Source organism: Pteropus vampyrus, unplaced genomic scaffold, assembly GCF_000151845.1.
Source record: "Pteropus vampyrus isolate Shadow unplaced genomic scaffold, Pvam_2.0 Scaffold66, whole genome shotgun sequence".
Taxonomy (NCBI): Eukaryota; Metazoa; Chordata; class Mammalia; order Chiroptera; family Pteropodidae; genus Pteropus; species Pteropus vampyrus.
In genome coordinates, this window is record NW_011888847.1 from 9,576,432 (window position 1) to 9,590,113 (window position 13,682).

General features: G+C 33.9%; 2 protein-coding genes across 4 annotated transcripts in view; one reads left to right on the forward strand and one right to left on the reverse strand.

Annotated features, from left to right (window-relative positions):
- PRKD3 (protein kinase D3) overlaps positions 1-2,849 on the forward strand; it is a 53,502-nt gene extending 50,653 nt beyond the window's left edge. The window contains exon 19 of the mRNA XM_011361428.2: positions 25-2,849. Coding sequence (XP_011359730.1) covers positions 25-198 — 174 coding nt within the window. The 3' untranslated portion in view covers positions 199-2,849. The remainder of the gene's footprint in view (positions 1-24) is intronic.
- Positions 2,850-3,715: 866 nt separating this feature from the next.
- NDUFAF7 (NADH:ubiquinone oxidoreductase complex assembly factor 7) overlaps positions 3,716-13,682 on the reverse strand; it is a 14,635-nt gene continuing 4,668 nt past the window's right edge. For all 3 annotated transcript variants that reach the window (XM_011361404.2, XM_023531346.1, XM_011361405.2), the window contains exons 4-10: positions 13,012-13,122; positions 10,495-10,708; positions 9,250-9,308; positions 8,445-8,555; positions 6,206-6,349; positions 4,992-5,165; positions 3,716-4,468 (exon numbers count right to left, since the gene is read on the reverse strand). In XM_011361404.2, coding sequence (XP_011359706.1) covers positions 4,253-4,468; positions 4,992-5,165; positions 6,206-6,349; positions 8,445-8,555; positions 9,250-9,308; positions 10,495-10,708; positions 13,012-13,122 — 1,029 coding nt within the window. In that variant the 3' untranslated portion in view covers positions 3,716-4,252. The remainder of the gene's footprint in view (positions 4,469-4,991; positions 5,166-6,205; positions 6,350-8,444; positions 8,556-9,249; positions 9,309-10,494; positions 10,709-13,011; positions 13,123-13,682) is intronic.

Sequence of the window (13,682 nt, forward strand, 5' to 3'; positions counted from 1 at the left end):
CATAATCACTTCATTTTTTTCTAGGACTATCAGACTTGGCTTGACCTTAGAGAATTTGAAACTCGCATTGGAGAACGTTACATTACACACGAAAGTGATGATGCCCGCTGGGAAATACATGCATACACACACAACCTTGTATACCCAAAGCACTTCATTATGGCTCCCAATCCAGATGATATGGAAGAAGATCCTTAGTTATCAATGAGCTAACTTCAATAAGGGAGGATTTCATTTTATGGCCTGATATTTTGCTACACAACTGTTGTTTTTTTAGAGGTTATCTGCAAGGATGCAAAGACATGAGGAAATAAAGGAATCAGTGACACCAATACTGTAGTTCATAAGTAGGTACAAGAGAGGAAACTGAGTAATAAAAACATAATGGAACCAAGATGAAGCTTTTCATAAACTGTTATAAGCAATAACTGGTTTTTATATAATTTTTCCTAATCCTTCACTTTAGTACAATAGTGCACTTAATTTATCCTCCCTTTCCTGTTCTTGTATTATTTTTTTTAAAAAAGACAAAAGGGCAAGCCAGAGTCCAGTTATTGCATAGCTTAACCAAATCATGCAAGAGTTATAAGGTTGATTACTAAAAAGGTTTGCATTTAAGAGATAACTGAGAGGCTACCAGCATGTGATTTGCTATAAGGTTGTTAAACATTTGTTTAACTGACCAAAGAGAGGCACTGAGGGGTTTTTCCTAGATTCCTGGAAAAGGAGTGCTGGACTGTTTCACCTTTCTTCTTTAGGTCCACCAAGACTCCAAAACCTTTTTGGAGCTGAGACTCTGAATATGCTCTCTACAACATAAAAATTAAGTCACCTTTTATGAGTATATTACAATAGCCTCTAAGGTAAATGTGGGACAACTGATGTTACAAAAACAGGAGTAGGGACTGCTGGTCTGAGTGCTGAGTTATTACGTATGTCTTCTCGTAGCTCAACTCTGCTGCTAAATACTCATGTTCCCACTGACATCACTGTGATGCCAGTTAGATTCCAATATTCAGTGGGTGTAGATCTATAATTGTACGATTTATCTCTTTACACAGGGCTGAATAATTTGAAGAAGAAAATTAAGTATATACTAAAATTAAGGCCACTGCAGGGTCATTTAATGCTACAGGAAAGAATAGCGAATAATACCCTTTTTTTCTTCCTTTAGGTTATTGGAAGGCTTTACAGATATCTGGAATATTTTTAAATCAGTTATTTTAAGCAGTTTGTACAAGTGGGTGCAGTTGAGTGTGAAACACTTAATAGTTTATAAGGGTAGGGCTATATTATCAGCAGAGCAAATGAAAGAAAATATTTTTTCTAACATTTCGGCTCCAGCAGCCAGCTAAAGAAATTTTTTTCTATTCATATATATGAGGTTAGACTTTTTCATAGCTTTTTGGAAGTTACTAATAGTTAACCCCCACCTCCCCCCCCCCCAAAAAAAAAGAAAAAAAGTTTAATGTCTGGGACCATCCACTTATAAAATCTAATGGCTGTTTCTTCATTCCTCAGTAATCATTGTAAACTCCCCCCGCCCCCTCCAAAAAGAGCAGAAGATATGGAGTCAGAAGATCTGGGTTTAAGTCTTTTAAGTCTTGGCTCCCTTCGTTATTAGCTGTGTTTGCCTGGTCAGGTGACAATCAGTCTGAGCCTTGAGTGTCTCAGTCTATAAAATAGAGTATCATAGTTCTTGCCTCTACCTTCTGTGTTGTGAAGCTCAGATATGAAAATATTCAATAAATATAAAAGTGTTAACTATCACTACCCACTGAATTTGAGGTGACAGAGGAAAAGATTGTTCATATTTGAACAAACTAAGACTGAGTGGAGGGCCTTTTGAGATCCCTGAAGCTATTCCTTTACCTAAAACTACCTAAAAATATCCTTGAGAGTAGTAGCAAACCTGCAGTGCCCGTGTTCCGAGCTCTTCACATGTTAACTTATCTTCACGACAGCATAATGAACCCCATCTCACAGATAAGGAAATTGAGGCAAATGGAGAATAACTCCTAAAAGTTACACGGTATTTAAACCCAGGCAGAGTGGCTCTTGACCATCTTTTATCCACTTAACCATTTTGCTACACTGCTTCCCCGTAAATATCTCCAGGAGATATCCACAATGTCTCTCTGTATTTCATATAGAAGTTTCAAAAATCAAATTAATTTTGCAGAACCTTTTAGAAATGTATGTTCCCAAGTATAGAAGATGATTTCCCCAAATTTCTCCAAAGTAAGTCTGTCCATATCAACATGCTAAAATGGAATAACCTGAGTCACTAGGCACCCTATTGTGGTTTTATTGCATAAGGTGAAAATTAACTGGAATGTTTGTTTGCTATACTTATATAATCAATCTTTACAAGCCATGAAATTAATTGCACTCTTGTTGTTGAATGCCTAAGTTTTCTAAATTTGTAAAAGCACTGTCATATAATTTGGAGTTGAGTAATTACTCCAGATACTGTATAATCTGCATAACCTTTTTTTGTCTTGAAGTCATTTGTATAAGAAATAATTGTGAGAAACATTTGATAATGTACAAAGTAGTCTATAATGACACTGTTCAGTACATTTTTATATCTTTTTGTTACATCCCACTTTTTGTAAATATTCTCAAAGAAGCTTAATAATAAAATGTATTTCCATATCACCATATTTTTCCATGTGAAAACCTGCACCTATCACTAGTTGAGGTATCTAAGCTTATTTGGTTGTGTTATTTTCCCAGGCCTTGGTAAGAACTATTTTGAAAATAGTATTTGTAAATGGAACTAATGCTATATTTAAGAACACTGACTTTTTTAACTGCCTAAAATAAAAAACAACTCATTATTACAATTTTATATGAAATTTGAGGTAATTATCTAGAGGTCTCATTTCTTGGAATGAAATTTTGGGATAATTATAAATTTTTCAGGAACTACCATCAGGTAGTCTACTACAACTGCCAGATGACAAATAAATACCTACTATCTAAGTAAATTTTCTAGGTTTTATGATATAAGGCATTGCCTGACTCTTCCCCTTAATTACAAAAACTATTAAATAATTGGGATGAGCCAACTATGGGCGTTTTCATCTTCCAAAAGTTCTCCCAAGACTTCAAAAAAAGAAAATAAATATGGAAATGAACTAAGGGTGACTAGGAATGACCCATGTCTGGACAGCATCTGAAAAATAAGGCCTCCATTTACCAATTCGGTTCTGTTATGCCAGAGAAGCAGTAAAATGCATCAGTTCATCACTCTGCCAATGAACTCTGCCAATATAATTATGCCATAAGTTCAAGACACATGGCTAATATTCTATCCCTTTAATCTTACTTGAAATTTGTTGCTAATATAACAATTCCTCACAACTCCATGTGTATGATATTAATATAAAAGTTCTGTGAACCAAAAAATGAGAACTAAAACTTGACATCTGAAAATAAGGGAAAATTAGCTCAATTGAGAAAATTATTTCTCCTAGGTAGTCTACATTAACTCACATTTCATGTACATGTCAGGTGGCTTTAAAATTTTTTTAAATCTAATTTTGTTTCTGATTATAAAATTCATAGAAGCATACAGTAAAAAATTCAAATACCTTAAAGGAGAACAAATAAAAAATTCTCTTCCCACCCCAAAAACTCACTTCCAGATTGGGCATCCTTTTCTTCCTTCTTATGTACAAGTAAATATCACAAAACAGAAAACAACCAGTCTGCACCAAAATATTTATTTCTCGGGAATTACTGATAAGCATTTCTTTAAATGTAGCTTTTCTCCAACACAAATGGAATCATAACTAAAACATTTTGCACCCTACTCTTTTCACTTACTAAATCTTAGAGAACTTATGTCACAATATATTGTTCTACATCATTTTTAAAAATACATGAATAATTTAACCAGTCCTCTGTGAATGGCCAATTAGGCAGTTTTCCAGTTTTTATTAAACTAATCAGTGTTCATGTTTACTTTTCAAAATAAAATAAAAATTTAGCAATTAGCTTTATTCATTAAAGGAAGCTCAGTTTCATGATAACTTGTTTCCTATGTGAGAACACACACTTGTTCCTGGAGTCAGACACAATCTTAAAAGATCATTGTTTAGTTGTATATAAGGTGGGCTATTTTTATTGGCTATGAAGAGATAAAATATTTTAATACTTATTTTACCTATGATACATGAAATGTGTTCCCTCTATTTTTGTTTCTTGGGCAGACTTTGAGGGTAAAAAAGTCCAAACTGAAATATCACTTCCAAGCAAGTTCACTAAACCCAGCTACAGGTGATGGAGAAGGTTTTGACTGACGGTCATTCCTTTGATGGCTTCTACCACGAAGTCTCTGATGAGGCAGCAAGGCAAAAAAGTTAAATCTTTCTCCCATCTTCTTAGGATTCATTAACATGTCATACCCCTGAAGTAACTGCTGCCTTGATGATGGCTCGTCTGATTTGTCTAAAAGAACCTAGAAAAAAAATTTCTTAGTAAAAACAAGACAGGATTTCTAATTATCTGCAGCAATACTAATGACTCTTAGCTATTCGATAAAGCTGTGCTTAGGATGTGTTTCTGATCACCTGCCTCAAAGTCGGGGTGCTTCTTAAAAACAAAGGTTGCTGTGACCCAAAATGTTGCTGTGATTTGAATGTTTAACAAATACTCCCAGATGGTTTGATCTACACTGAAGGGTTACAGTGTCCTCAGAACAGTTACAAAAATTCATATCCCAAAATGTGGACAAGTTTTCTAAAGAATGTGAAACTATTTGAAAGTCTTAAAACTCTACCTCATATAAAGATGCATGAAACTTAGGCTGCTCCACCCCCAAGGCATCTGGTTACACTAAATCCTACACTGCTGAGAAGACTGGAAGATGAAAGTTCTGGTAAACTACAAGAACATTAAGGCCAGGTGAACTTATTATTTAAAATACATTTTTTTAATACTGTGAAATTAAAATATTTAATGATAGTGAAACAAATCATTACCTTCAGCCGGACATCAATGCCCATATTTTTTAAAAACGTTTGTTGTTTTATCGGACCCAGAGAAGCTACTTTTTCCTGTGCCATTCTGCGCAAATAACTGAAGTCCACATCAGCTGTTAGGTCGGCTGTTCCTGGGGCAATTAAGACATCATGAAGCTTGTGGCCACAAAACCCCTTGAACATAATTTTTTAAATGATGAGTTTTTGTTTTATGGTGTCATTGTCAAAATTAAAGAAATGTTGTCATTTTGGTACATTTTACATAACTATTAAAAAAATATATGGCCTAGGTCAGTGGTTTACCAACTCTTAAAATGTAGTAGCAACCCTTTTCTTGAAATGAGATGCTATGTGGAAAACCTAGTAATACCCTTGACAGTTATATAACATTTTCATTTATGCCCATGGTGATAGAATGGGGGAGATCTCATTAATTTTTCCAGATGACTTCAGGTTATTAAAACCTAGATGGTGTTTTACAAAGTATATCCATTAACTTTGTGAGTCAGAATCACCTGAAAATATGTTACCATGCTCTATTCAGACCTAGTGAATCAGAATCCTGGGGGTAAGACTAGGAAATCAGCATTTTTAACAAACACTCCAGGTTTTTCTTAGGTACAATAAAGTTACAAATTGAGAACCACAGATTTAGAAAATGAATAAAAGCATTTAGTTAAATGTATTTCCATTAAAGTATAGTAAACAATTGATCATATTCAAAGAACTTAAGAGGATGCTTAAGAAACGTAAAAAAAAAAAAAATACATCTGGAGAGGAAAAGATGCTGAAAATATGATAGAAAAAGTTTGATTACAGTAGCTATATTATATCTGCAAAGAAGTGCCAAAAACAATTTTTTTAATGGAGGGGCAGGAAATTTTAAGACGGTCTTTCCATTTGTATTATTTAGATGCTTACTAGGATCTATGCAAACCTAGGTTCTACAACTTAAGGAAGAATGTAGACAATTCAGGCCCTACTCAAAAGAGAGCTGGACAGTTGATTTAGGCTTAGGAATAAGATCTAGAGTTAAGAGTATTATAACATCAATTAACATTAATTATAACATAATATAAAACAACAAAGCTAGGCTCTGTGGAAACCAAAGATAAAGATCTTCAATGAGTTCAAACGTAACAATTGATAATTAAGTAAATCATACCAATTAAACAGTTAAATTCTAATAAGTCATGTTACTGAATTATACATACCCTGAAGGTATCTGTCTTAGTTCCATCATGACCATAATCTGCAATCAGTGCAGCACCTCCAGTTAGTGCAATGCGCTGAGAAAGTTCCTGGATAATAACACCAGCATCAGGACACACTTCCACGTGATCCCTTGTTTCATCGTGCTGGTAAGGGAACAGTCGGAAGAAAATATTTCAAAAGAACTGTTTCTTTAGGGTTTCTTGGTTTTTTTTTATTTTCAGGGTTTTCTAAGAAGAGCGTTTCTTAGTTACAATAAAAATAAATTCATTCCCAGTATATGTTCCCTACACTCAACTTTTCAATGACATCCTTTTTATTATACAGAATTTCCTGGATCTTTGATGCCATCCACTAAGCTTACAAAGACATTTCAATTTTAATCCCCTTTATAAAAAGACATATGACCTCCAACCCTCCAGGGTGCTATTACTTCTACATTATAATTCACATAAATATATTACACTGGATTGAAAGCATAGAAAAGGGGTTTTTTTGTGTGTCTGCTCAGAAGAGTGCCTGCCACATAACAGGCACTCAAAAAATGGTGCCAAATGAACAAATGACATAAAGCCAATATAAAAAAACAGACCCTATTAAACAACTATGATACCTTCTGTTGGGGCTAAAGGTATACCTAATGATATTCCCTAAATCTAGAAATATCAGTTAATGAACTATGGCCAATATACCTGAGGCCCTTATTTCCCAAGACGTTTGAGTATTAACTAAGGGTCCTCAATAAGTGCAGATGAGCTTAAAAAATAAAATGTCAGATATTAATACTTGTCAACTTGACTAGTATATATGAAATTTCACTAATTCCTGAGATAATGGAAAATTTATTTTTCTTCATTAGAAAAACGTACACTAACACCTGCTCCCTCCTAACACCATATAAAAATGAAGTAGTGACCTGCCCTGACATCTCCGCCTACAATAGCACAGGTCTAACAGAGATAGAGTTAGAAAACTCAGCTCTTGAATCTCAGCTCTTCCTACTACTTACTAGAGATGAATTACTTAAGCCTTTAAGAGTCCATTTCGTCATTACACATGTACTAGAATTACTGTCAAGGATTAAAAGAAACAACAAACCACTTAGTCTCCAGTGCTATTAAATAAATTACTGTGGTTTAACTATAAAAACCATGCAGTCAGCCACTTCAGGCATAAGCTGATATATTACAGTATACCATGCTGACAGTCTTTCTATTTTAGACTGCTCTTCGAGATGACAGTCTCTATTACCATTTGCCCCATTCAAATGAGAGGGAAAATCATTACTCCCTCTCTCATAAGTGAATGCTACTCAAATCAAGAACTAAAAGGAATCACAACTCCCAGGGCCAGGGGGTTAGCTCTTGGTAGCTTTACAAGTTTGTTTCTCACTCAGGTAAAATTTGGTAGCCAGAAGATGAAAATACAAAATGTTCACAAATGCTTCGGCTGATGTTTTAACTTACTTAAGCTTTGCAAAAGAAACTTAATTCATAGATTAATGTTGAAAAGCTCCTGTGCTTTTTAAAAACTGATAACTTCTGAAGCAGCAGTTTTTAATTATGGCAAAATGAAATCTTTATTTTTTTCCTGAGCTGGTAAAAAAGGAATAAAATAGGCAATCTAAAGCCTAAACACTCCCGAGAAGTATGTTATTTTTGAACCTTAACACACAACCCCAAGATAGACAGGCTTTTGTGCTTATTCCTTAAAGTTAATAGAAAACTAGTAAATCTGCCATTCTGGCAGTCTAGAATCAAATTTAGATGTGGGTGAAAGCAAAGAAAAAAGGCATGCTCTATGATTAGCCCAAAGAAAATGATAATAAAACATATAAAATAGAGTTGTTTTGAGAATTAAATGAGGAAATACAGAGTGTCATATACAAAACACTCATTAAATACTGTTGTTACTGTACAGTATACTACATTGTTTTCACGGACATCAAACCATCCTTCAAGAGACAATACTGCCAACATTTGATAGGTAAATAGAGAAGGTAGTTGCTGAGTAAGCACTTATTCTTTCTCTTATTACATTACAGTAAGGTCACAGCTAAGAAATGATTTTAACCTAGTGTCCTGACTCTAGATCCTCTCCACTTTTCACAATTAATAAAAAACACCTCACATATTGCCAGCAACTCCTTCCCTCTGTAAAGGAATTCTAAAATAGTGACTCAGAAAATAAGACTTTGAAGATTTGACTGGCAAACTAAGAAGAAAAAAAACTTAATCTTACTTGTATGAAGGCTTCTGCTGGGGTGGCACAAGGCGCCAAAACAAACCTCAGTTTATCAGAAACTTGTGGGTCAATATCAACAAATACTTCTCGCCATCCTTGTGGTGTTTTCTAAACACAAAATAATGCAAAAAAGCATATTTTTGCAAGTTTGTTCTCAAAATTGCCTCTACCAAAAATAACGATCAGTTTTCTCCTCTTCCCATAAATAAGATAGATAAGTAATACTTAGCACTCTACCAGTTAAAATTAAAGGCATTACTTCATTTCCTTTAAACAATATGAGTAGACTGATAGATGCAAACTATTAATATTGTTTAGATAAGAGATGAAGCTGTAGAAGATAAAACAAGCATGAAAAGTGCCCCAAAAATGGAAAACAGACTCAGGAAGACTAATCAGAAGCTTTTGCTAATAAATTACTACATAGTAATACATACTCTTAGCCTTGAAGTTACCAGTACACATACATTATCACAAAATCTTAAATCTCCTCATAGAAAGAATGAATAATTTTAATCTTTGGAATTTAAAAATATTTGCTAAAAAGTAATCCTTCATTGTTCTATAGCTATTTACCATCTTACATTCTCATTTATTTTTATCAGAAGAATTAAGAATTCTTAACAATTATCTTAAGAGAATTAAGAATCCTATTTAATATTTCATTTTTGCTTTCAATTCACATTCATGAGAAATTCCAAATATGTACATATACTGAATAATTAAATGCCATAAATATTTATTCTTACAACAAAAAGCTCTTTGTTATTCAATTATAAACATGACTTTTTTTCCATCATACCTGAAACTTATGCACAGGAAGAACGTCAAAAAATTCATGTGCAAGATAAAAGCTGTATGCTATTTAAAAATAGAACAAAAAAAATATTGTTTAAGTATTTTTAAGATAATTGGCTCTTTTGCACATTAACAAAAAGTAAAATGCCTAGTTCTTTGTACTGGAACCTATGAGGCTTCCATAATCACCACTACCACAGAATTATCCCCCTCTTCACAGCAAACTTACTCTGCAGAAAGTACAGAGGATCAATTATTACTATTCTCATTTCCATATATCAGGGTCAGAGAGCCCAAATATCTCAATTATCAGTTTACTCTTATTCATCACTAGGCCTGAAAAAAATTAGAACTCAAATTTGTTAGCTGAAAAAGACTTGAATTTCCAAAATTCATCTGAGACCACTGAGGCCAGGAACAGCTGAGCTACCTTGCCCAAGATGAGACCACCTCAGGTTTGAGCCAGAGCTCATCGATGTAGGATTCCTGAGGAGTGCAGAGATGTTCTTGCAACACACCGCTTGCCTTTAGGCAAGTAAGGATGTTCAAAATATAAAATAATTAAAATAAATCAATCTATTAACACTGCTTCCTCCAGTGCCTGCTACCCTAGGCTGCTTATCAGCAGTACTATCTAAGAGGTAGAGAAAAACTAAAAAGTACACCAACGATGTGCATTGTGGTTTTGGTTTTTGGTTTTGTTTTTGTAAAACCACATGAAATTCACTGTTCCTTCACATTAGGCAATTTTATTTTCTAATACAATGCCCTTTTGTAGTTCACTACGCTCTATGGTAAGGAAATTGGCGCACAAAATCTATTACAGATGCTCCTCAACTTACGATGGTATTATGTCCTGATAAATCCATCTTAAGTTGAAAATACTGTTAAGTCAAAAATACATTTAATAGACCTAACCTACCAAACATCACGGCTTAGCCCAGCCTACCTTAAACGTGCTCAGAACACGTACATTAGCCTACAGTTGGGCAAAATCATGCTGCTGCCGCTGCCCAGCATCATGAGAGCGTATCCTACGGCACATCAGTAGCCCTGGGAAAGATCAAAACTCAAAATTCGAAGTACTGAATGCATATCACTTTCATGTCATTGTAAAGTTGAAAAATCCTAAGTCAAACTATCATAAGTTGGGACTATCTGTATATTGCTCTACAAGGTTGTGGTCACCTATCACTACTTTCAGGGGTTGTGATGAAAATTCTCTCATTAATCAATGTAAAATCATTACCTTTTGGAACATCCTGCAGATCTCGGTACCAGGAAATAGGAATCCCAGACTTAGTAACACCTTTCATGTATACTGGTGACCCAGCACTTTGCTCTAACGGGATCTTCTCATCAGTCAGTGTTAATGCTTGAATCTCGCTTAATTTTTGGCTGACCTCTACCAAATGTATTGAAATGTCACAGTTCTTCAGTACAGATCCAAGCTGACTGAATACCTAAGTAGAAAAAGAAAAATTGGCAAAATGTGTTGAGCGGACTTTAGGTTTTCCAACCACTGAATTCAGTAATTTGCTCAAGTTATAGTAGAATAATTGGTTCCAGAAAAATTTGTTCCTCACACAAGCCACTGTCCAGCAGTCTATGAGAATCATAACCTGTTAGAGTTATTAAATATAGTCTATACAGGAAAGGGACAGTACACAATTTTGTTTCCTAATGATAAAATTTAGAATTATGATTAACAAATAAAAATAAAAGATTAAGCATCCAATAAAACAAGGATTCTGATCAGGGAGTCAGGAAAAAGACCAAGAAAATCAAATGTATATAGCCTTGATTTTATAAAGCTCCCATGTCTATGAAATAATCTCTTCTTTGAGATGATTAAACTGTATTCTCAGGAAATCAAATGTGAACAGCACCAGTAACAGCTTAACTTTGGGATTCTTTCACACTTTCAATTTTTTTTTAGCTATGCAAATTTTTTTACTGTTGTAAACATGAGAAAAAAGGAATATACTAATATTTTATCAATATTTTAATGCTAAAAATTCAATGCCAAAAGCATAAAATACATCGATATTTTTCATTTGAATTTAATTTTCACTGGTGATTTGCTGAATTTTGAGACCTGAATATGCAATTACAGAATGATAATGATTTTCCAAATTTAGTTTTAAGATGAAACTACAAATGGAAAAACTTCTTTCCAAGAGAAAAATCCTTCAGAAAGTATGATCAAAAATGAAAACAAATCTATAATTATGTCTTTGCCTATTTTCTTTACATTACTTTTAAATTCTCTGGCTGTTTAAGAGTTCTTAGACTGCATCTAGGGAAGCATCCTTTATACATTTTAAGAGCTGGGAGCCTGATTTTCAAGTACTTGCAACAACAAAAGTATTGAGAATCTTACTATTTTATATGCAAATGACTTTGCCAATTTAGAGATATAAGTATAAACTTCAAAAGTTTAATAGTTACCTATCATGTACTACAAACAATATTCCTTTTTAACATTTTTATAAATCAGGTAAAAATGATAGAACAATACATGGAAAAATATCCACTATCTGATTAAAGAAATGGGACATGACCCTTACCTTTAAAGCCCCCATGTTCTCCCTCACCCTCAGATGTCATTGCCATTCTGAATTACAAGTTCATCATTTCTTGGCTTTTCTTTATAAATGTTAATATATCTGTGTCACCAAACATATAGTATTTAATGTTGACTATTTGGGGATTTCATATAAATGTAATAATATGAAGTGAATTCCCTTACAAATTAGCTATTTTCACTCAACAAGATGCTGAGGACCATGTTGAACATGGGTGCAGTCTACTCTGATTGCATGCATTTTCACAGCACCTAGTATTCCATTGTCAGACTGTACTACAATTTATTGATCTATTTTCCCATCCATAGGCATTTGGGTTGTTTCCAGTTTTTTGCTATTCTAAGTCATGCTGCTGTATTCTTGTACCTGTCTCCTGGTACATACATGCACAAGTTCCTCTAGGGTATACACATATGCCTAGCAGTATAACTGCTGGGTCATACAGTACAGCTTCTCAGTAGTTGTACCAAATTATACTCTTATAAGCTCTACATTTCCCCATCTTTACCAATATTTGGTGTTGCCACACTTTCTAACTTTGAGGGTACAGTGGTATCTCGCTGATTTTAATTTTCATTTCTCTGACTACCAGTGAGTCTGAGCATCTTTTTGTTTTTATTAGCTATCTGAATTTCCTCTTTTATGATGAGCTTGTTCACATACTTCACCTGATTTTTCTATTGAGTTATCTGTCAACTTATTGACTAAAGGAACTAATTCTTCGTTGGTTATGGGTTGCAAATAACTTCTTCAACTTGTGGCTTGTCTCATCACTCTCTTTATGGTGTTTTTGAAGAACGAAAAGTTCCTAGTTTCTTTAAAGAACAAAAATTTCTTAATTCTAATGTAATTGGAATTACTGATACTTTTCTTTATGGCTTCTGCTTTACATATAATTTAAAAACTCTTTCCCTACTCAGAAGACAAATATATTTTCCCATAATGTCTTCTAAAAGTTTTATACTTTCAGCTTCCACATTCTGCCCTCACATTTTAAAATTGTAAACAGACGATAACTAATTATTGATTAGATTATTGTCACACTATATTTTAGCTGAGAAATATGAGATTAGGGACGTAGGACTGAAAGTGAAGAAAAATCAACAAAGTTTGTAAACTCAATCTAAAGTAATCAGCTATGTATGCATGAGACTTTAAGACATTCCTCTGTTACCTACCCTCAAAATATCTCCCGCGAGGGTACCCCTACCTGGGCCCAGTTCCACCAGCTGGAAAGCTGCAGGTTTTCCAGTGGCCATCCATTCACTGATAAACCATATCCCTAGGAGCTGTGACAAGGAAAAAATACATTCAAGTATTATAAGGTAAAAAAGTATACTGTAATACAAAACTCTATGTAACTACACACTCTATGCCAGAAAGCAGAATGTTTGCAAACAACCGTATGTATTTAATATGTACATATAATATGCACACACAGGAACTTCACTGGGACTATGTTACAACACAGACACCAGTTAGGAAGCTTAATAACAGGAGAAAATAGTTAAAAGGCAGCCTCCACTATAAAAAGTCCACAACACACATAAAAGAATATCACTTACAGAAAAGCGCTAGTATTTGAAAGCAAATAGATATATAAAATGTAATTATATAATTATGCTATTTCTTTGTACTTATATGATTTCAATAATTACAGAGCTTTTAGGCATAAGCAATATGTCTTTTAAATACCTGGATTCTACTTCCTCTTGTATACTATCTCTTATTTCTAAACTGATCAAAGGTTCTTACATGAAAATAAATGGAACTAGAATTCCTGAAAAGAACTGTTTCATAAAGGGAGACTTCCACTGCAACTATGGCTAAATCATCGTTGGGGACTTTA